This window comes from Felis catus, chromosome C2 (genome assembly GCF_018350175.1).
Source record: "Felis catus isolate Fca126 chromosome C2, F.catus_Fca126_mat1.0, whole genome shotgun sequence".
Taxonomy (NCBI): domain Eukaryota; kingdom Metazoa; phylum Chordata; class Mammalia; order Carnivora; family Felidae; genus Felis; species Felis catus.
Window position 1 is genome coordinate 71,590,702 of NC_058376.1, and position 22,827 is coordinate 71,613,528.

Genomic DNA, 22,827 nt, shown 5'->3' on the forward strand with positions numbered 1-22,827 from the left:
GTGGCTGTGGCTGCCGGAATGAGCTCCTCCGTGGAGGGCAATTCAGCAACACCCATCACTACTGCACATACTCTTGGACTCAGGAGTTCCACTCCTGGGAACTCATCCTTCAGACTGACCTGCAGGTGCAAAATAACCCATATACGCCATTTATTGCATCAACGGTTATAATTGCAAAGGACTGGAAACAGCCCAAGGGGCCTGGTTAAGCAGACTATGGTACATCCACACCCCTGGACACATCCACCCCTGGGTACATCCACCCAGGCACCCCTGAACAAGAATGGGGACACTCTTTCAGTATGGCCATGGAACCCTTCAGAATGTGCTGTGAAAAAAACCAGACAAGAAGGCAGCCTCTGGGGAGGGGAGGTGGCGGCTGGGGCAGTAGACTTCACTGAGGACTCTTCAACACCTTTTGGATTTTTTTTTTTTAACGTTTATTTATTTTGGGGACAGAGAGAGACAGAGCATGAATGGGGGAGGGGCAGAGAGAGAGGGAGACACAGAATCGGAAGCAGGCTCCAGGCTCCGAGCCATCAGCCCAGAGCCCGACGTGGGGCTCGAACTCACGGTCTGTGAGATCGTGACCTGAGCTGAAGTCAGACGCTTAACCGACTGCGCCACCCAGGCGCCCCTTGAATTTTGAACCATATGAAATATTCAGAAAAACAAAATACATATTGAAGCTTTCCTCCATTACTAAAGGTTCTGGCTTAGCCCTAACTAGGTGAGTTATCGTACATGCTCTCTCCTGCAGTATATATGGCCTTATAGAACTCTCGAGCAAAACCATGGAGACAGAGTCAGTGACTACATCAGCAGGGGCTCTGCCCCTCTGCCAGGGTCACCCGGGGCCCGCACTTCCTCCCTCTGTCCACAGGTGGCACCAGGAGGACTGCCACCCTGGACAGATGGTGGTGGCCTGGGAAGCCCCGGGGCCTCAGGCTGCTGACCAAGAGTCAAAGAAACAGACAGTCACAAGTAAGTAACATAAAATAGAAACTAACTTTATTTCTCTGGAAGAAGCAGGTATCCATAGCTGGGGCAGCAACTTTGGCGACACAGGCTGGTAGGAAAACACAGAACAGCACAGGGGAGGAGCTGGGTCAAAGAGGAAGCACTGGTATCCCTCCAGGGCAGCTGCCCCCTTGGTCTCCTTCCAACCCTGGGGCCTTGGGCCCTGGTCCCTGCCAGAGAACAATCTGGCACCCTCGCTCTGCTTCCTGAGCCACTCAGGGCTATTTCCAGGCACAAGATCCTAAGACCAGCCTAGTCCCATAACATATCCATGGTGAGGCCACAAGTCACATTCTCTCCGACACCCTAACTGCCCTCCAGGGGATCCCTGGAGAAGGGCCCTACCCTGGGAGGGCTTGCTGGGTGCTGGTCCACCTTTCTGTGTGGCCAACACATCCTCCCTGCACGAGTCAAGCCCGGCTTCCCCACTGGCAGAGCATGGAAACACACTCCGGCCACAGGCCCAACCAGGGGCTGGAGCCAGGAGCAGGTCAGCTGCAGGGCCTGCTGAGGCGGCCACCAGGCCTGCCTTCATGGGGTTCCTTCCCACCCCTTGGCTAAGGGCACCAAGAGCTGATCCAAAGTTGCAGGGACAGCACTGGGTGAGGGAGGGACAGCAAGGCGGGGCTCCCAGTCTCCTGCTGCCTTGGCTTTGCTCTGCCACGGCAAGTGGCAGCAGGTCCTCCAGGCCTGGGCAGGTCTTCTCCCCACCCTTGTCAGGTGGACAGGCTCAAGTGATTCCTTCAGGGCAGACCCTCTGGCTCTTCAGACATCTCAGCGCCTAAAGGACGGGAAACAACGAGAAAGCCCCTCTATCAGTACAGGGGCTGATTCAACAGAGTGTCTAGAGTGCGTGGGCACAAGAGGGCCTCTTGATGGTGGGCTAATCGGTTGAAAAGTCAGCAATGATTTTGGAACTTATCATCCTGGGATGCCTTTTTCTCTTTCATTAAAAAAAAAGAACAGCACTACTGAGTATTAGACTATCAGAGGGCAATAGGCACGGTAAAGCCTAAGTTTCTCTGGATGCAAATTAGTAAGAATCACCACAAGTTAACAGCTGACACTCGGTGATGGTGTCCCATGTGCCAGACGCTTGCTGTGTGATTTGACAGATGCATCCCTCGTTTCTTCTAGTCATTTCTATGAGGTAGATACTGTCATTTGTACAGATTTTTTTCCCCCCCTAAGTTATCTCTACTCCCAATGTGGAGCTAAAACTCACGACCCGGAGATCGTACTCTCTACTGACTGAGCCAGCCAGGCCCTCATTAGTACACGTTTTACAGATGAGGATGGAGAGGTCGGGAAACATGCCCAAGCTGACTCCGTCCCTGAGCGGAAGGCTGGGCTCTAATTCCAGCTACCTGCTGCCAGGGCCCACCAGCTCCAAAACCCCCCACCCACCAGCATCCCTCCGAGGACAATGCTGGGATCTACCCACATCTCTACCTCCGACTTGATACAATTCTCATTTATGATGTATATATTTACATTTATACTACAGATCATTTGTATCATTTATTACATGTCCACATATACATTTTTAACAGAAAAGTAACGGGATTATTTTTGGTTAAGCGTTCCATTAAAATGGCATTAAAACTTTAAACTGAAATACGAAATGGAGAGGTGAGAAATATGTTGAAATCACTGAGCCCTGAACTGCTGCTCCCTGACGCAGGTTCAAGGGTGCTGTGTGGGGTTAGGAAGCAAGCCCCCACAAGGGGAGAGGCTCCAGTGCCCTCTCTTTACTTATTAGTTGTTTTGCACCAAGTGGCTACAAAGTCTAAATGCACTGAGGAGAAACTGTTTTCACCCAGAACTGCCTGCATCCCAGGGTGGGGGCTGCCTTCCCTCCTCCCAGCTGGGCAGCCCTGTGCCTCCTGGCCCTGTGAGGCCCTCGAGGCGTGGGGCTCTCTTCTAGCGGGGTATGCTCCCTGAGGGGCTCACTCACTTGTGGTGGGCGGGGCCGCAGGAGCCCAGGAGGTGGCAGCCTGCCTGCTCCAGGTTCCAGTCACACATCTCCAGCACCTTGTGGCACTCGCTTCGTGGCCTCAGACCCAACCCAAAGAGCTGCTCCACCTGAGGAGCAGAGGGTGGTGCCATGGGACACACTGGGGCTGAAGGGCACCGGCCAGGGTAGGGGCAGAGGAGAGCCAGAGGCAGGATGGTAGGGAGGGGCAAAAGGAGGTGAGAGCGGCAGAACCAGTCTTCAGGGTCCCTGAAAGCCAGAGTGGGCAGGAGGTGGTGGTACCTTCAGATACTGGGCAGCCCTCTGCACGCTCCAGCTGTGACTCTGCAGGGCCGCCTGGCACTCCTCTGTGGTCACCCCATGCACCATGGCCTGCAGCTGGGCACACCCACCCACCTACCCATCAGCACCACTTGGGCCCATTCCTCCCGGGCCCTTGGGCCCCTGCCCCTCCAACCAGCGGCCAGGCCCGGTACTCACCATCTGGATCTTGTCTGTTGGTCGTCCAGCCTCTGGCCCGTCCCCAGGGCAGCCCCTCTGTGGCAGCCGTGCAGTGGCCCTCAGGGCTGGTGGCCGGACCCCTGGGTTACTGTTGTTGGTGGAGAAGTTGGCCTTGGGGTCTGGGGCAGCCTGGGGCATTGGTCGAACAGTGGCAGTGGGGGCGGCAGGGGCTGGGGTGCTGGGTGGGGGCAGCAACAGGGGCACAGGCAAGGGGGCCGGCTCTTCAGGGCTTTGGGTCTCACGCAGGAAGCGCTGGTAGCGTTCCAAGTAGGGTGGGCGCTCAGGCAGCAGGTAATAGTGGGTGTTGCTGACCTTCTTGCCATCACGGACGATGGGTAGGATGCAGGGACCAGCCCGTGGGCCGGGTGCCTGGATCACTTGTGGTGTAGCATACTTGGGGTCTGAGGCAAAGCTCTGGGTGGTGGGCATGGTCTTCCCAGGTGAGCTTGAGAGCCGGGGCGGCAGTGGGGAGCTTCCAGGTGGTACCAGGGGGCTAGGGGTCCTCGAGCCTTGAGGGGACAGGGGCTCCCGGGGAGGCACCCGGGGAGGGGAGGCAGGTCCAGGCCACCGCCCTATCTCCTCCTCACCTGAGGGGGCTGGAGACAGCTCACCACGTGGGCGAGTGGGCCTCGGGGGGATGGGCACCCGGGGGGGCACCTGGGGCTTGTCCTCACCCGCTGGGGCTGGGCCAGGTGAAGGGACCAGGGAGCCAGCCGGGACCCGCAGCTGCCGCATGCACTCCTGCTGCAGCGCCTGGAAGATCTGTGCGGTCTGGGCCGAGCTGGGCGGCTTGCTCCCACCCTGGGGTGGGAGGAACAGATTGTCCTCCAGGGGAGGGAGGAGCTGCGCCTGCTCAGGCACAAAGGCATAATTGGTTTCACCCTGGCTGGGCCCAGCACAGACCCCTGCAGCCACCAGGGTGCTGTTGATGGAGCAGACTTCAAAGTCGTCCTCATCCTGGGCCACATCGTCGTAGGCAGGAGGCGGGGGCAGCGGGCGGGCATCCCAGTCCACCACAGGTGTGGGATGCAGGGGCCGGGGCAGTGCCCGAGTGGGGCTCTGCGGTGGAGTCTTGTCCAGCAAGGAGCAGGCATCCATGGCCAGCTGTGCCAGTGAGGGTGCACAGGGCCGGGGGGCGGGGACGACGGGCTCCTCGCCGAAGTCAATGAGTGTGACCTCGCTCCCGCCGCCACGCCCTGCCTTGGTGCCCGGCACCCGAGCTGAGGGCTTCGCCAGCCACAGCCCACGGGTCAGGCCTGGTTTCCGGAGGCCCAGCCTCTTGAAGTCGCTGGACAGAGGGTCCTGGTCCTCACTCACTGGGTCGTAGGTTGGCTCTAGGATAGAGAGGGAGATCCTAACGAGAAGGCAGTGTCAGGGGGACGGGAAGAAAGACAAGTGTCTTCCACCAACTCCCCACTCCAAATGCCCCCAGAGGTTAGCCCTCAGCTGCCAAAATTCTCAAGGCACACCGACCCTATTCACACGGGAGGACAGGACCTGCTCTGGACGCCATGAGCTCTCCACACAGGCTAATGAGCCCCTGCCTCCATCTCGGCTAGAGCAAGCAACACCCCACACCTGCCTGCCTAATACCCCAACACACAAGACCCCAGGTATCCCGGGCTCCTGGGCCTGGTTGGTAATCCCTTGTCCCCACTCCGTTATGGCACACAGCACACCACTAGTGCAGGCAGCGGGCTATGGGCAATCCTCCACCATTAAGGGCAACAGGAGCTGTCCTTGGAAGAGCACAGAGCTCCTGACTAGCCACCACGAAAGCCCAGACACAGCCTCTGCAGGCCCCAAAGGGAGTGGAGCAGGGCCAGGTGACGGTGGAGAGGGGGGACCAGGACCACACAATTGCTCCAGGAGCCCAGGTGTTTGCAAGGCGGGGGAGAGGCAGGCATGCTGGGCCAGGTCAGCGGCACGAGCTCACAGCACACATCCCACCTCCCCTCCCGCCCGGCCAGCCCACCAGGGCTCTGTACCTTTCAGAAGGAGAGGAGGAATGAGAGGAGAGAGGGGGCAGGGGCAGGGGCCAAGGCATCGAGAGCAGCCCCACTTACTCTGAGCGAAGATGGCAGGCTGAGGTGGGCGAGGTGGAGGCTCCCCTGCAAGAAAGGCCATGCGGAGAGTAGAAGGGACAGAGCGGGAGAGACAGAGGACGGGGGAGGGAAGACAGCCAGACAAGAGGGCAGAGTGTGGAGAGAGACAGAGAGAGGGCAGTGAATAGGAGTGAGTGGACATACACACCCAAGAGCAATGGGAAGCAATGGGGTGGCAGGATGGGGAAAAACGGGTTCCGGAACAACAGGCACAGGATCCGGGAGATGGATGAGGCTCCTGGCCAACATGAAGCCTGTGGGGTGGTTTTGGCTTGGGAGAGGACAGCAGGATTAGGGGGGGGGGGTGAGGAAAGCCAGGATCTGAGCACAGCGGGAAGGAGGGAGGAGGGAAGCTGAGGTGGGCAGGCCAACACAGGACGGCCGAGGATGCCCACCTCGGCGGATACAGCTGCTTCTCATCTTCCACCCCACACCCAGCCGGAGCCGGGTCACAGCTGTCCCCCGGCAGCCCTGGCCCAACTGTCCCAGAGCCAGAACAGCCAGCTCAGAGTGCCTGCACAAGACAGTGCCTTTTCCTGGGCAGCTGATGAACTAGGGGGCACTGGGGAGCCAGGCTCTTACTTTTCACCCTTCCTAGATGTTGGGTGGGTCGGGAGGTGCTCAGTTCCACGCTCAGCAGGTCAGGAGGGTCCATGGGGTTTCCCAGGTACAGTCTGTGGGGAGAGAACCGGGTCAGAGGGTGGGGGCTGGGGGAAGGGTGTGGAGTGGTGACGGTCGTGGGGAACCTTAGGAGGAGATGCCCGGGGTCAGGCAGAGAACAAAACCCTGAGTGCATGTAGGGGACCATCTTGTCCAAGCCCCGCACAGACTTGGGTCTGGAGCACAGGACGTGCGATTCCCCGAAGACCGTACTCAGGGAGGGTGTCATGGAGAGAGAGCAGAGACAGAACTGACTGCAGGGTGAAAGGCTTGGACTGAAGGGGCTCCAACAATACCCTACAAAAGCAGAGCTGGCCCTCCATGACCGCCATGGCACCCCAACCCACGTCTAGCAGCCACCGGCTGGCATACTCTCTTCTGTCCTGGGGGGCCCGCTCCCCTGTCGGGGTCCGTAGGAGGCACCCTTCTGCCCCGCTGCCAGGTGGGAGAGGGGCTGGGCCACTTGCCCTGCTCCCGATTCACCCTCTCAAACCCTGTGCTGACTGTCAGGCCTTGGGACTTAGTCACTGAGCTGATGAAAGCCTGGAGGAATGGGGCTGGGCTGGCCGCAGCACGCCAGGAGCAGGGCAGAGGGTGCCGGGCCACCTTCTGGAGGGCGTCTACACTCCTTGCCCCAATTCCCACAGGCCCGTGCTGGCTCACACCAGCTGCTCTCCCAGGGCTTCGGGTTCTGGTGTGTGGGGGCAAGAGGGCAGGCCTGCTTCACTGTGCCTCTCAGGGCAGAACCGAATGTCAGGAGAAGTCAGAGGAGAAAGGGCTGCCTCGAAGCCTCCTGGGGCCAGCAGAGAGGCATGAAGCCTGGGCTGAGGAGCTGCCAGGTGGCTCGCTGGGGTAGGGCACCCAGGAAGTGACTAATTCTTCTCCTCTGTGTCCTCCGCAGAGGACAGGTCCCCAGTGACCTCATCCTTTCACTTAAAGGAGACTGAACCCCCTGCCAGGTAGAGAGTGAGCACGCAGGGGCGGGGGGTGTTGCCTAACCTTCCTCCTGGGCTTTCCCCACAGGGAGCTCTTTCTCTGGGCCCCCAGCTCACCCCCTGGCACCTGTGCACACCCCAGGGCTTGACCCAGCAGGCTCCATCTCCCAGACTCTACACAAACACTAGGGGGCATGACAGAAACCCTCCTGCTGAACTCATTCCAGAGGCTGTTCTCAAGTCCACGTTCCTAAGGTCGGTGTTCTGGGGGTGGGGGGGAGTTCCACCAAACAGAAGTGTGCCTCCATCCTCTGAAGCTCCTAACCTCAGTTCTGCCTACAGGGAACAGCTTTCAGGCAATAAGAGACCCTCTGCCCTATTGTTGTGACAAGGACCTTGGCAGTGAGAGCCTGCATGCCCAGGGAGGAGCTGCTGACTCTGGAGCCACAGGTGACCCCCACCCCCACAAATGCACTCACTCATCAATCTTGTCGGGGAAGCCCCAGCAGTGGCGGGGGTCACTGTCGCCATGTCCCGTGTGGATGAAGCTATTCTGCAGGGGTTGGCTGATGTCCTGGGCTGAAAGGCCAGCCACGGAGGTCACCACGTTGCGAGGAAAGGGTCCCACACACAGTGTCCGGGTGTTCTGTCCACGCCACCAGTAATTCTCAGCCCTGCTCAACAGAGATGACATGGTGAACACCAGGGTGTGTGAGGTGGCCCCAGGAAGTGGGACCCTTTTCATTCCAAGCTCTCTCCAGCCAGAATATATCTGACTATCTTGGCAGGAGGGGACCCAAGGGCTATGGCTCTGAGACCAGGCTGGTCTGTCATCAGCCTGCCTGCCCCACGACCTGTCACTCTCCCAGTACAGGGCCTGTCTGTTTATACACACCTTACCCTAAGACACTTAGGTGGGTCAGACAACCCTTTCCGACAGTTTACAAATAAGCAGATAGGTTACAAATAAGTGACAGGACTTGCCTACAGTTCCCAGACAGATCATAGCAGACTCAGGATTCAAATTTGGCTGTTAGTCTCCAGCTACCCCCCTTCCTATAAATCTGCCTGGCCTCCCTCCTCCCTGGCAAGGCCTGTACCCCTACCCTCTGGCCACCTGACCTTGCTATTCAGCCCAGTTCCCGGGCATCCTGAGCTGCAGGGGCCAAGGGAACACCATGGCCTTAGCACTGGGCTTGGAGCCAAGCCCCCCAACCACACTCTGTCTCCTGCATGCAGCCCCTTGTGAATTTGGAAGCACTGCAAGCAACCCACGCCTTCCCATCACCAGTTTTTGTATCTCCAGTGTCTTCCACCACCTCTAGGCAGGGCTGTGGGACCTGTGCCCTTAACCCCGGTCATCTCCTGGGGAGTTCTACTCTTGTCTTAAATAAGGGGTCTATAAGGGGACCCAGCCTCCCAGTGCGGCTGGACTGTGGGACCACCCCCCCCCCCACTCTGATCTCAGACACAGAACCTCTACTGACCTAGCCTAAGCCTGAGCCTGGGGTGGGGGTTGGGGCAGGATGGTGCCCTCCTGGACACTTCAAGTGGCAGGATGCAGCTCCTTTGTCTGCCACTAGGATCGCTCACACCAGATGACATGGGCAGAATCTGAGCTAAGGCAGAGGTAGTGCAGCCTCATGCCGCTGTGGTGGACACATGCACACACCCAGTCAACACCCACCTGGGCAGCCAGGAGCATCAAGGTCTCCTCCAAACTGGAGCCAGACCACAGGGACCAAGGGCGGATGGAGGCTGAGCTCCTGGACCCTCCTCCATGAGGTGACATGGCCCGTTGGGGCAGCATGACCTCAATCAGCCTGCTCTGGAGATCACAAGTCAAACCCCATGAGCACAGCAGTGCTTGGGAAGCCAAGAGGTGGGGCGGCAGAGGGCTGGGAGCCTAGCCTCCCCATAAACAGGGCTGCTGACCAGCCTACCACCAGACACAGCAGCCCTGTGATTACACCCTGCCCTAGGGTGGGAAGGGCAGGAAAGGAAGCAAGAAGAGAGGACAACACCCAGGAAGGGACAAAGCCCATCGGAAAACAGCAGGGCTGTTCCGAGAAGAGAACGTCCCCTAGCACCCCAGTCCCAAGGACTGGCTGAGGTCGAGAGCCTCCCATGAAGCAGGGTGAAGAGGGATGCCTGACACCAGGGGACCCCCTGCTGCTCTCTGCCCACCCCCACCCCTGCACCCAACGGCTCCCTGGGTTCTGCATACCCCTTTACAGACCTTCTAAACACCAACCCCAGGCTGGACATTGGACTCTGCTCTCCACACCTCTTCAGAGGTGCTCATTAACCTGGGTGAGAGAGGTAACCGAGGCAGAGAGATAGTTCGAAGTAGAATGGAAGCATGTCCAAGGCCAGTTCCACCCTGTGACCCTGTCTTCCCTGTGTCGACCCTGAGCAAGGCCAGACTGGCAGGTCACTCCCTCCACCCCCTTCCTTTTGCCAGCACAGCCGAACACACAGGGGCTCCTTTGGACCCACTTCTGAGAGTGAGAGATGCCAACCCACCTCCCTTTATTATAGGTATGGCCGAGGCAAGAGCCTCCAGGACTGCTGGGAGTCCCGACATCACTTCCCAAAAGATCTGTGCTACTAGGGGAGGGGAGCTGGAGGGCAGGGCAAGTGTAAGACAGACACCCTCGGAAGCAGCATCCTCTCGACAAGGCTCAAATGTAAGTCTTGAGATGGCCAATGCTATATCGTGCTGCCTACCTGTGCCCCTCTGAGAATCAGTAGGGCCGAAGTACCAGCAGCTCAGAGAGGACTGAGACCACCCTCCCCACCCTCCTGCACTGGCCACACCCGCTCCCCCTCCTTGAACAGGCCAGAGTCTCCATAGCAATGTGAGGGCTAGGCCTACCATGGGCAGACACTGCAGTGAGGACAGAAGTCCCTGGAGGAACAGGAGAAGGGGCCAGCACCTCCAGCACGAACTCTCTATTTCCTGCTACCTGTCAGTATCCTGGGACAAGGACAAAGTGAAGTGGCACCTGGGAAGCCAAGGCCTGTGCTGAGAACAAGCCCTGCTCTATTTGGGACCAGCTTCTGGAAATCTCAGACCTCTGTCCCACTCCTGGTCTAAAGTAGTCCAGAAATGGCTGATAAATGTTGCTTGAATATTCTGCTCAAAACCCCACCCCACTCACTTCTCTCTGAGAGACCCAGGCAGCCCCTGGTTTTGAGAGACAACCTAGGCCCTTGCATCCCCCTCCCCTACCTACCACTGGGAGCAGAGGCTCCAGGGCCCAGGCCAGACCAGGCCAAGGCCCAGAAGATGGACTTCAAAACCTCTGTCTCCCTTCTCTAGATCTATAAAAATGGAACATGAAACAGCTGCCAGCCATCCTAATTTCCAAGTAAGAACCCATGGAAAAGACCCAAGTCATCATTTGTCCTTCCATCTAGACAGCACCTCACAGGCTCAGCAAAACATCTAGGTGTCCTGTCTCTGCCCACCGCCTGCTACCCCGAGAAACACTGAGCCTACAGAACCAATCAGAGCCAGGGACAAGGGGGCTCTCAGACTCCACTTGGAAACAAACACTGGCACAGCTTCCGCAAGAGGAGTCCAAGGCTGACAGATGAGCAGAAACAGAGCAGAGAGCCAGGCTAAGAGGAGACACAGAAACAGAGACCCACATGTACAAGCCCAGACCCAAAAAGACACACACGAACAGAGAGCCCCTCCACTAGGAGACATGGAGACAGAGTCAGCCAAACAAACATAGAGACATCTGGGCACTGAAAAAACAAGGGGGCAGAGTTAAAGCTCTGGTACCATCCGCATACAGGCCTACCCCCAAAGCCTCACCAGCTGTTGTGGCCTCCTGCCCCTCACCTCCCACCTCCTGAGCAGCTCCAGGAACCAAGAGCAGGCGCTGTGGTCCAAGTCGGCTGTGGCCCTGGAGGAGGAGCCCAGCAAGCCCACACTGGCAGGCAGCTGCGGAGCCAGCAGCCCAGGCCAACCGGAGGCTGTGACGCAAGGGCAGGGCAGGGCACGACCACAGTGCCTCCCAAGAGGAGCGGCTCCCCTGGGGCCCCACCTGTTGCCCGCCTAGCTCTGGTGGTAACCTAGGGTGCCAGCTCCAGAGACACACACCCCAGGAACACAAGAAGCAACTGAGTCACCCGCTGGGGACCACTGGGTCCCCACTGAGAGCAAGGGATGGGGGAGGTAAAGACCTGAGGGCTACGGTGCACAAGATGGGTCAGGTTCAAGGTCCTCCTGCTCTTGTAGGTAGGAATGGATATAGGTCCAGACTTCTGAATTAACACCCTGCCATGCCCCTCTAGACAGGCCCTCACCCTAATCTTCCTATTTCTGGAATGCTCCCCAGTCCCTTGTCTGGCTCCTCAGCCCCAAACCCACAGACTGTCTTCCTTCCTGTCCCCTGAGCCTCTCTCCATCTAAAAGCTTTCTGCTTTCGTTTACCACCAACTCCCCAAACTTCACCCCCACAACTTGTTGGTTTGTCATTCATATTCTCAGACTGGGCCCAAAGGCTAGGCAAGCCCTGGCCTGGGGAAGAGGTGCTGGGGCCACAGTGAGGGTAGGTCATGTTCCTCCACAACCAGCTTGGGCTCCAGGGCCTACCCTATCACTCTGACCAAACGCAGAAGCTCTCCCCTCTCACCAACACCCCATGAGGCACAGACTGAATGAACTAAAGGCCCCAGACCCCCAGACCTGAAGCCCAGGTAGAAAGGGCTCTGTAGGAAGCGAACCCTGTCCTCATCCCTGCCTGGCTCTGAGTCAGAGGAGCTGGGAGCACAGGGGATTTCCTCTGCCTTGCTCCTCTTCCTGGTCCTCCATGCTCACCCCCTACCCCAAAGGCACCTCGACCCCGCCCTGCCCCAACCAGTTCCTCGGCAGCCCTGGGGATCAGATAACAGAGGGTGGGGTGAGTGGTGGGTAGGGCCTCCTTAGCAGAAGGGCTTGAATGGGGGCTACAGGTAGGAGACATGACTCAGGAGATGCTGCCTGGAGGCAGAGACGTGTGTCCCAGGTGTCTGGGCAGGGGCGGGTAAGGAATGGGGACTGGGGACAAAGGAGCCCAGGTGGGCAGCCCAGCAGAAAATGGAGGGGAGCCCCAGGAGGCGACAGTGGGGCTCAGTGGGAGGGCAGAGGCTGCCAGGAAGAGGGTGGGGCTGCTTTGGGGTTCTGACAGGTACCCAGCCGGGTAGTCTAGAGTCCCTGTCCTGGGAGGAGGTGGGAAGGGAAGAAAGACAGGATGAGAGGAATGTTCAGGAGTTCCAGAGTCCCTAGTTGTGGCCCCAGGGCCAAGGCTGAGCCACTTCCTTCGCCTCACCATGTCGGCAGTTTGGCTCTGACCCACACAGCCAGGGCTGGAGCCGAGTGGGAAAAGGGTGAAAGGGTGGTGCTAGGCAGGGAAAATCCCTCTTAGCAGCAGCATCTGGTACTTAACCCCAGGCACTCAAGACTGGACCCGGGCCTGTCCTCCCCTTACTGCACAGCTCAGGCTCCCCACAGCCTGTGTTGCCATGGGAACCTTGGAGGCAGAAGAGCTCTCAGCCAGCAGGCCCCTCCACCCTGCACCCTTCAAGGCAGTGTAGGCGCAGCCTCACGCTCCCTACCTTCCCTCGATGACGGTGATGACATCATTCATCTGGATGTGCAGCTTGTCTGGCTCCTCAAAGTCCTGAAGCGCCCTCATGTCAGTGGGCTGGGCCTGGGGGCGGAGACCCGTCACTGCCCACCCTGGGACTGACCCCTGCTGGGATACCTCAGCCCCCATGGGCAGACCAGCCCTCACCTCCAGCAGGAAGTCCCGCAGGGCCACAAAGGTGGGTCTGTCCTCTGGCTTGTGAGCCCAGCACTGAACCATGACATTGTAGATATCCTGTGGGCAGTCCTCAGGCCGCGGCAGACGTTCCCCCTCCTTGTCAATCTTATGCAGAATCTGGCGGTGGGGTGGTGCAGTTTGAGCACAAGCAGAGCACCCAGCTCTTCACTTCCCACCTTCCCTCCAGCCCATGGAACAACTGGAGCTGTGGGCTGCCATGCCTGCACCCCAAAGAAAAGGTCTGTCTCCAGGAGCCTATCCCTGGGCCTCTGACCCTTATCCCCTGGCTGGGGCCTCTGGATAGGTGGCTATTACAAGGGAAAAGAATGTGAGCAAGCCCCAGTCTGCCCCTCTCCTGACCACTGGAGGCTCTTCTCTTTGCTCAACTATTTGAGAGGTCATGCAGACACCGGGCAAGGGGGACAGGAACTCCAGCAAATAAGAGCTAGTTCCAACAGGGCCAGGTTGGGAACCAGGAATCAAATCAACCCCCACCCATCCTGTAGGGAGCACATCTCCAGCCACTCACCTGACTGCCATTGAGGCCAATCCAGGGCTCCTGGCCATAGGTGAACATCTCCCACAATGTTACCCCAAACATCCAGGTGTCACTGGCATGGGAGAAGGTACGTGTCTTCAGGCTCTCGGGAGCACACCTGGCAGAGGCAGGGGTCAAAAAGAAGGCCCCTCAGAGCACACCCACCCACATCAGCCCAATGGACAGAACATATTCATTCAACAAACGTGTTGTTACCCTGTGTGCCAGGCTCAACAGCAGGTACTGGGACACGTGCAAAGTGAACAGGGACAGGACATGTTGACTATGGGGTGCACAGATGGAGAAAATCATCTATGTTCATGTCTTTATTCACATGAAGCCTGGGGTAGGAAGAGGGTGAAATTCCCAGGTCAGGGAAGCCAGGAGGTCAGAGGCTACAGGAGTTGGTGAGGGGATAAGATCTCAGGCTGTTTTCTAATTGTGGTGGGAGGATGACAATTTCCGGATTTGGGGCAGGATCCTGGGATTTGGGTCATTTCAGCAGGAAGGTGTGGGTGGGAAATTTGGATAGGGTCTGGGGAAGAACCAAAACGGGTGGAAATAGTTACACTCACTGCACCCAAACATCCCACACTCCCTCTGGGACTCCCTTTTAGGTGAGGAAGAGAAATGTCACTGCAGTGAGGCCAGCAAAGGTGTATTCCGGGGTGGGGTGAGGTACAGAGCGACGGGGAAGCTGACCGAATGGAGTATCAAAGACTCTCTCCCGGGACTGGAGAGCTGGCCCTGCCACTCAAACGGGGTGGGACCCAGGGACAGTCACTCAAGATCTCTAAAGCCTCACGGTCCTCATCTGTGAAATGCGAGTAACAATAATCTGCTTATTTCACAGTGCTATGATAAGGGGACCTTATAATTTACCATCCAAACCAGGATGCTTGGGTGTGAAGGGGGTGCTATTAATTACTCCAGAACAACAGGCATAACGTAATCTGAAATGTATGGTCACTCTACATATAAAATCAGTTATTAGTTAGGGTGACCATGCATCCTGGGTGAGAAGGGTGCTCTGGCAAGAACTAGATCTACTCCTCCCGCCCCAAAACAAGGAGACTACACTCCTCTGGGTGCCTCCAAAGCCAGTGGACCACGATGGTGTCAGCACAGGATGAGTTCACACAGGAGCTAGGGTAGGGCCAGGTAGCACCTCAGTGTGCAGGTAAGCATCCCTGGTCAGTCTACAAGGCCCAGTATGGTCTGGTCCTGCCTGCAGCTAGCTCTACCTGAAACATACTTGCCAACCAGTCTGCCTGGCGAACTTCTGGTATTTCAGAAGCTTAATACGGAGTCCTATAGGATGCCTTTTTGATCTCCCGCAGCACTTATCCCCGTGCACCACAGTACCTGGTACATGGGCCCAGAGAATTCCTGGATGAATGAGTGAATGGACTGCGCACAAGAAGGGCATCCCAGACCCAGAGAAGACAAAGGCTGTTGTGGTTACAGAAGGCCTGGAAACTCTGAGGCCCGGGTACACAGGGACCAAGAGGGGTAGGACGGGGTCCAGGCCCTGTGAGCCGGCAGCACCTGTCCCTCACCAGGCAAAGGGCACCTTGCGATGCTCTTGCATGACATAGTGGTCGTCATTCTGGGGTAGCGCACGCATCAACCCGAAGTCCCCAATCTTGACCAGGTCACGGGTGGCCAACAGCAGATTTCGGGCAGCCAGGTCACGGTGAATAAAGCGCTTGGACTCTAGGTAGCCCATGCCCTCAGCCACCTGCACGGCGTAGCGGCTCAGAGTTCCCAGGAGGAAGTGGCCCTGGTGCTTGCGCAGCCGGTCCAACAACGATCCCAGCGGCGCCAGCTCTGTCACCTGAGGCCACGGAGGAGGCAGGAGGAATAAGCGTGGCTGAGCCCTGCCCCTCCCTCAGTGCCCCAAGCTGGATGCTCCTTCCTGGCCTGCCCTCGGGGGACCTCTGAGAGTTCTACAGCTTCCCAAGCCTCTCCCTCCAGGTAACGTGGGAACCTGAGGCCCGAGAGAAGCAACCCACAGAGGCTCAGATTAGAATTTCTAAAAACTAAACTCTAAAAAAAATAATAATAATAAAAATAAAAAATAAAAAATAAAAAATAAACCCTAGGGCCAGTCCCTCCTGTGAGTGCGACTCTCTGTCAATGAGCACAAACAAAATCCAAAGACAGACATGGGCTCCAGCGGACACAGTACCAGACTGGGCCCCCTAGGAGCCAGTCTGCCACATCAGGTGGGGGACCAAAGCATCTTTGTCAGGATGGAGGGAGTAACCACCACACGGGCAGGAGGAGGGGCAGATCTGGGGGGCCCAGAGACCCTGCTTGAGCACCTTGCCCTCTGCCCACAGCACTCACCATCTTCATGGGCGGCGTGAGCACCACACCATAGAGACGAATGAGGTTTCGATGGTCCAGGGAATGCATGGCATTAACCTCCCGGATAAAGTCATCCATGGCCTCTGGCTGGCTTAGCACATCAGGCTTCAGGCACTTCACAGCCACACTCACCTGCCCAGAGTGGGGAGCAGAAGTCAGGACAGGTCCCAGGCCCCAACACTCTGAGCCAAACTGTCCCTCCCTCCAACTCAGCCCAAATATCCCTGCCTCAGATCTGCTCATCTGGATGGATGAGCATGTATGTCACAGGTGTCTGTGGGCTGGCTGGGAGAGGGCAGCCCTCCCTTGGGCCTCTCCTTCCTGGGGGAACGTCCAGATTAAACAGCAACCATAAAATAAGAGATGATCAGTATGATGACAGAATATTAAAATCTTGTAATAAGATGGAATATTAAAATGTTTTTGGTGTGGAAGGAAAATGCTGTAAATATAATGACAAGAAACTAATCTATAGTGACGGAAATCAGAATAGTGCTTCCCTTGGATAAAGAGGATACTCAGTAGAAGAGGCAGGAGGGAGCCTTCTGGGTGCTGGAACTGCTCTTAATCGTGATCTGGGCAGTGGTCACATAGGTCCGTGCATATGCAAAAATTCACTAAGCTGTCCACTCAAGAACTATGTGCTATATTGTATACATGCTACCTATCTTTCTGGGGAAAATGTTTAGAATACCAAGATGAAAAGGCAAGGTTTTAAAAGTTGCATTCAAAATTTGTATCTTCACCAAATTCAATAAAATACCTGGGGTGAAAAAAAGCAGAAATGCTAACTCTGCTTCCCCTGAGTGAGGGGATTACAAACAATTGTTTTTTCTTATTTTTTAAAAAGTTTTCAAACTTTTACAGTAAGTAAATTATTTTCATAGTTGAAAAGAGAAACAGAGGTGTCTAATTAAACCTGAGCATGTAGTCCAGAGGAAGCCCCTTTCTGATCTGTGCCCAGCCACACACACCACCATCCCAGCAGAGGGGAAAGATCTGCCTCAGAGGGTAGAGTCGGGGAAGGCCAGGGTGGAGGGAGAGTGGGGATGGACTCTGCCAGAGTCTCTTAGAGGCCTGTCCCTCTGGCACACCCCACATGACCCAGAAAGCTTACCGTCTTCCCCGAGGGGGCGTCCCACTCGCCCCTGCGCACCACGCCAAAGGAGCCATCTCCTAGCTTCTCGAAGAGATGCAGGTCCTTCTCCCCAATGAGGCACGTGAGGCTCTGCAAGGGCCCCTCCCCTGCTGGGCCCCCTGGAGTGGGCGAGGTCTTCCGGAAGGTGCTCTGAGAGTGATGAGGAGGGAACTCAGCCTCCAGTCGCTTTCCACTGAACACCTGTTTGAAGGCAGCCAGGGGCCAGATGGAACTCTGAGGTCCCAGAGCCAGTCACTCAGTCCGGCCCACAGGATCCTCGGCTAGGCCTCGAGAGAGGTCCTGGCTTTGCCAAACTGCCAGGGGGCAGCCTGGCTGGAGGCCCACCCCCCCCCCCACCTCCAGATCACACCCTCAAACAGGAACCCACAGTCTCAGTGTGGCCTCAGAGCATGTGCCAGAAATGGACTGACAGGCATGTAGCTCATGACTGCCATAGCCCCACACCCAGCTGTAGGGTCAGGGACAGCCTAAAGCCACTCCAGACCCATCTTGTGCACCACCTGTCCCTCCCTATCCCCCTACCCAGCACAGACTCGGGCCCCTAACCAGAGCAGATGGGCAGGAGCCTGAGGGGCCCTCCACAAACACCTCCCTGTCCATTTTTAGCCTTGGCCCCTTCTCTGGGTTGCCCATTTGGCGCTGTCTGTCTCCACCCTCCCTGGGGAGCTGACTGCCCTTCATCCTGCCAGGGGAGAGGATAATTTGAGCCTGAGGTTGGACTGTGAATGTGTGCGGGGTGGGGGTGGGGGGGTATGTGCAGATGAAGCAAGGTCTTGCTGGGGAAAGGCCTGGGAAGACAGCTGGGCTTCTGGAGGAGCTAGAGCTGAGAGCTGGGAAACGAAGACTGGAGGTGACTCTGTGACCTGGGATGTGGAGGGAAGGGGTCAAAGGTCAAGGGACAGGAGGAAGGAGACCCTGAGTAGCACAGTTGGCCCCATTAGTCTGACTGGGGCTTCCAAAGCCTTGGCCTCAGGCTGCAGACTCTGTCCAGTTGGGCCCCTGCCCCTCAAAGGCTGGCAGAACCTTGTCTGTATGGGGTAGGTGCGTTTCCAATCTGAGAGCCTCTTCTAGCCACTGCTCCGTTCTTCATCCTAGTAACTGAAATCTCTTCTGTTTGTAAGCAGTGTTCAGCTAACAAGGCCCTTCACAGCCTTTATCTCCAGGGACCTTTTCCGCCGCCCCGTGAGGGGAACTGGGCACAAGTGCCACCACCACGGTTTTACTGAAGACATGCCTCGAGTCTGGAGAGGTTCGCTGACTGACCTGAAGACCTCCTGCATGGTGGTCCAAGATCCCCAAACCCTGGCACACCGCACAGCTCCTCCCTCCTACCTTCACCCGCCCAACAAACTCATCCTTCCCTAAAACCTGGGCAGGGGACCAGGACAGTGTCCCCAGAAAAGGCCACAGGCTCCCAAGAGACAGCCCCTTTGCCAGATCGCAGCCAGGAAATCTCTGCTGCCCAATCCTAGTCCAGCTGTTCTGCCCTGCCCACCCCCCATCCCAGCCCTGAGGCCAGAAGTGGGGAGGGAAGGCCCCTGGCTGGTTCACTTCCTCTCGCATTGTCTTCCAGACAATGGGCAAAGTTCCACTGAGTCAGACCAGGGACTCACCACTCCACAGACCCAAATTAGGGCAAAGGGAAAGGGGGGCAGATTGTGGGGAAGGAAGTGGTCAGCAGGGCCAGATGACCAGAGAAACCCTCTGCAGACTAGGGAGGGCAGGGGGCGGGGGAGGGAAGCAAGGCAAAGATGTGCTAGGTCCAGACAGTCCCCACCACTCTGTCCTGGACACTGGCCCCAACACTCAGACTGAGCAAGGGCTCAAGTTACGGCGCACTTGTCAACGGGTGCCTGCTCCACACCCAGCGCCACTGCACAGCGGGAGGGGAGGTAAAGCCATCGCCACACACAGGCTACTCACGTGCCATCTCTGGTGGAGACAGACACTTAGCTGGGTGGTCCTACAAGTACCCTGCCCGGTAAGACCTTGGAGGAGGGAGGTCTGTACAAAATACAAGATCATACCTGCCTGGGAATGGGGGAGTTTCCTAGGACTATCATCAGAGCTGGGCCTGCAAGGCTGCCCACCCCATCTTGTTCCTCATTCACGCACCTTGCTCATCCAAGACTTGCGTTTGCACATGGCCTTTCTCCTCTTCACAGCCTCCCACAATCGCCGCTGTCCTGCAGAGAAAAAAGGGGAATCAAATGCTGTTAAGGTAGTTCACAGCCCCCAGGGCCCCCACTTGCATGCTTCCTTGGTCCCCCTGGGGTGGGCCCACCACTAGATACTGCCCAGCACAATGACACCAAGGAAACAGACCATTCTAACCAACCAGGGGCCATAGTTAGCCAGATGGTCACAGCATTCCACTTCTAGGCAGTGGTTCTCAAACTAGATGGAGGTATTTAACCACCAAAATTGAACAGCAATGGTCTTTTTCCAACCCTCAAGGGGGGAAAGAAAGGCAATGTGTAGGATTTACCCAATTTTGTGTTTTTCTCCCATAAAATTTTATTGTTACTAGCATCAGATACCAACTATCCAATCCCAAAGTAGTCTATGTCAGTGTCTAATTTAGCACGTTATTACTTATTCAGCTATTTTCAGTTGAATATACTAATAAGTTTCTAATGCTCTACAAGGAATACCATGGCTTCTAGATGCTATGATCACTACTTTTAGGATAAAAACTTATAGAGCATATTTTTGTGCATGGGAAAGAGACAGAATGAGTTCAATTTAAAGCAGATCTTTGCGAGGGAGAGAGAAAAAGAGACAGATTAAGAGAAAATTTGCAAGTCATCTGAGGGTTTTTAATCTTCTCTTCTCCATACAGATCTCTGGACATTGACCCCTCTGATGTTCAGAATGGTGAACAGAGCAGACTCAAAGCCATGTTTATAAAGGAGGAGGATATGGAGGAAATACATCCTACAAACGTCTGAACAAACCAAAAGCAGTATTTTTTCAATCCTGAGAATCCAGAGCTTTAAGTATGACTTCATTCTCCTCACACTCCAGTTCACCTTTACAACTGCTAACTGTTCTCATGCACTCACTGCGTGCAGCATCTACTGATGCAGCGAGAGTTCTCAGCTATGCCACCCCATGGAATAAGGAGGAGGGCTCTTCCAACTGGCAATCCTGAGGATAGAGGAGGTAAACGGTCAGTGGGGAAGCAACAAGCAAGGCCAATATCCCCACCTACCAGGCCGGCCCATGCCAATCTTCTCCAGGTCCTCATTCTTGACATACTCAAAGTGGGACAGGCGGGTAACATTGAGGTCATCACGGAGCCGCAGGAAGTACTGTTGTAGCTGCACCTCGGACAGCAGCTCCAGCAGCCAGCCCGTGCCCTCCTCGGGCTGCATGCTGCTGCTCCCCAGCCTCTGTGGGGAGGGAAGAATGGCTCAGGGACCAAGGGGTACAGGGAGGTGGCAGGGGACCCTGTCCTGAGTGTCCTAGGCTCACCCACATTCTACTAAACTGCTTCAAGGGAAGGACTCAAACCATGTTCTTGCTCCCCAAAACAACTGTACAGAATGGCCTATACTCCTGTGCCCCTCTTCCTACCAGCAACAAGGGTAGAATTAGGGCAACTGGAATACAGCTCAGGCCCTGGAGTCAGGGTCTTAAGCCCAAACTCTGTGATCTGTGGCTGAGTGATATGAGATCAACCTCTCTGCTTTCAGAGAGTCACAAGCCCTTTGAGAACAATGAAAACTATCGATTATGTTTCCAAGAAAACATACATATTCTTACTCATGAAGTTTCCATTAAAAAATTGGGGGGTGGGGCCCCTGACTAGCTCAATCAGTCGAACATGCAACTCTTGATCTCAGGGTTTTGTATTGTAGAGATTACTTAAAAAATATTTTTGAAATATTTTAAAAAACAATTGGTGGGGGAGGGGTGCCTCCCCTCAGTCGATTAAGCATCCGACTTCAGCTAGGTCATGATCTCACGGTTCATGAGTTCAAGCCCTATGTCTGGCTCTGTGCAGACAGCTCAGAGCCTGGAGCCTGCTTCGGATTTTGTGTCTCCCTCTCTCTGCCCCTCCCCCACTCACACATTGTCTCTCTCTCTCTCTCTCTCTCAAAAATAAATAAACATTAAAAAAATAGAAAAAAAAACAATTGGAGGGGGGGTGCAGGGTCCCTTGAGACCTATCCATAGGCTCCTTGGACCTGGTGGACCCCAGGGAAAGAAAGCACTGTGGACTAGATGAGCTCTAGCTAAGTTTCACCCAATGCCTGACACCACCAGAGGCTGTCCCCTCACCATCCCACAGACCACTCAAGTGCCCTTAGAACCACAGTGAGTGGAAGACAAGAGGCAGGCAAAGGCTGGCTGGGGTCAGCTTTCAGATGCCAGCTCAAAGAGGCAGCCCTGCTTAGCTCCATCAACAGTTGTCACCATAGACTACTGCCCAATGTCATCAAAGCTTTTAATTTTTTCAAGAAATACTGGAAATCTGAATCTATATGTGAAATCTGACCACTAAAATTCTTTTTGAAAAGGTAATATATGCACATGGTAAGATATTCAAAAAGCACACAGGAGCCATAAAGTCTCATTCCCTGCCATACTGCACAGCCACCTAGCCCCCTGTCCCCAAAACCAGCTGCCATAAATGACTTTTACACATCCTTCCAGACTTTGTTTCGCCCCCCCACACACACATTTACCCATTACCCACACCATTCTGTTCCTTGTTTTCACTTAACATTACACCTTTCTCTTGACTTTTTAATTATATCGACTAATTCAAGTTTGAAATACACACACACACACACACACACACACACACACACACACATGCTGTGCAAGCCAAGCAAAACACATGTGCAGGCTATAATCAGCCAATAGGCCACCGGTGAGTGACCTCTGACCTACACTCTGTGCGGTCCAGAGAAAGAGGACAGGGCACCCATAACACAAAGCAGCCTGGCCCACCGGACACCAAGCCCATCCTTGTCCAAGTAAGACCCAACAGAGCTGAGAGCTTGTCCAGGCCGGCCCCTGACCTGTGTTCAATCCCCACGGAGGAAAACCCACAAGAAGGAAAAGGCCAGCTGCCCCTCGACACCCCACAAGTCAGAGGTGGCCTTGGCCTCCAGCTCTCAACACAGGCTCACCAAGAGAAGCCAGCGCTTGCAGCCCAGGCGGAGCATGAGCCTCCTGCCCCCACAGTTCCCAGCGGTGTTGCCAGCCTAGCAGCAGGACATCAGAGCTTCCCAGGCAGCTCAGGGCAACGCAAAGAGTGACAAACGGGAATGAGAAGCCCTCAGTTCAAACCCTGGCTCTTCCACCAAGGCAGCTGGGCCAGAGGGGGGTTTTTAAACTTCAAGCTGTGATCCTTTACCTAGATGGTTCCCATGAGGTCTGTGCAGCCGCCTAGGGGACATTCTTGGATGTTGGGGGGCCACTAGTGGCATTTAGTGGGTGACTGGGGGACAAGAATGTAAGTTATCCTGTAATGTGCAGGGGAGTCTCACACATTGTCCCAAATCCCACACAACTTAATTTGTGCGGGTGAAAAACTGGTTTATAAACATCTGAACCTAGAATCGAATTCCATCTTAACATGAGCAAAAATGTATTTTTTGGTTTTTAATACACACTGAATCTTCCTAGAACAGAACTATGGTGTAAAATGAGGGAACACTGACTTTTGCTTTGTTCAGAACTTAGCAAAAGTTGTTCACTAATCAGAAAAATGTCACTGAAGGC

At 55.8% G+C, this 22,827-nt stretch overlaps 1 protein-coding gene across 24 annotated transcripts in view; it reads right to left on the minus strand.

The window, feature by feature from the left end:
- Positions 1-989: 989 nt before the first annotated feature.
- TNK2 (tyrosine kinase non receptor 2) overlaps positions 990-22,827 on the minus strand; it is a 45,879-nt gene continuing 24,041 nt past the window's right edge. For 5 of the 24 annotated variants that reach the window (XM_045037073.1, XM_045037067.1, XM_045037074.1 and 2 more), the window contains exons 2-17: positions 20,303-20,483; positions 19,204-19,274; positions 19,012-19,092; positions 17,047-17,268; positions 15,909-16,061; positions 15,116-15,393; positions 13,548-13,674; positions 12,989-13,135; positions 12,810-12,904; positions 7,676-7,870; positions 6,184-6,275; positions 5,563-5,607; positions 3,476-4,830; positions 3,278-3,391; positions 2,978-3,105; positions 990-1,801 (exon numbers count right to left, since the gene is read on the minus strand). In XM_045037073.1, the coding sequence (XP_044893008.1) occupies positions 1,795-1,801; positions 2,978-3,105; positions 3,278-3,391; positions 3,476-4,830; positions 5,563-5,607; positions 6,184-6,275; positions 7,676-7,870; positions 12,810-12,904; positions 12,989-13,135; positions 13,548-13,674; positions 15,116-15,393; positions 15,909-16,061; positions 17,047-17,268; positions 19,012-19,092; positions 19,204-19,274; positions 20,303-20,465 (3,273 nt within the window). In that variant the 5' untranslated portion in view covers positions 20,466-20,483 and the 3' untranslated portion in view covers positions 990-1,794. Of the gene's footprint in view, positions 1,802-2,973; positions 3,245-3,277; positions 3,392-3,475; positions 4,831-5,562; positions 5,608-6,183; positions 6,276-7,675; positions 7,871-12,809; positions 12,905-12,988; positions 13,136-13,547; positions 13,675-15,115; positions 15,394-15,908; positions 16,062-17,046; positions 17,269-19,011; positions 19,093-19,203; positions 19,275-20,302; positions 20,484-22,827 lie in introns of those variants that run through there. The other 19 variants (XM_023260258.2, XM_045037075.1, XM_023260260.2 and 16 more) reach the window with 15 other exon arrangements.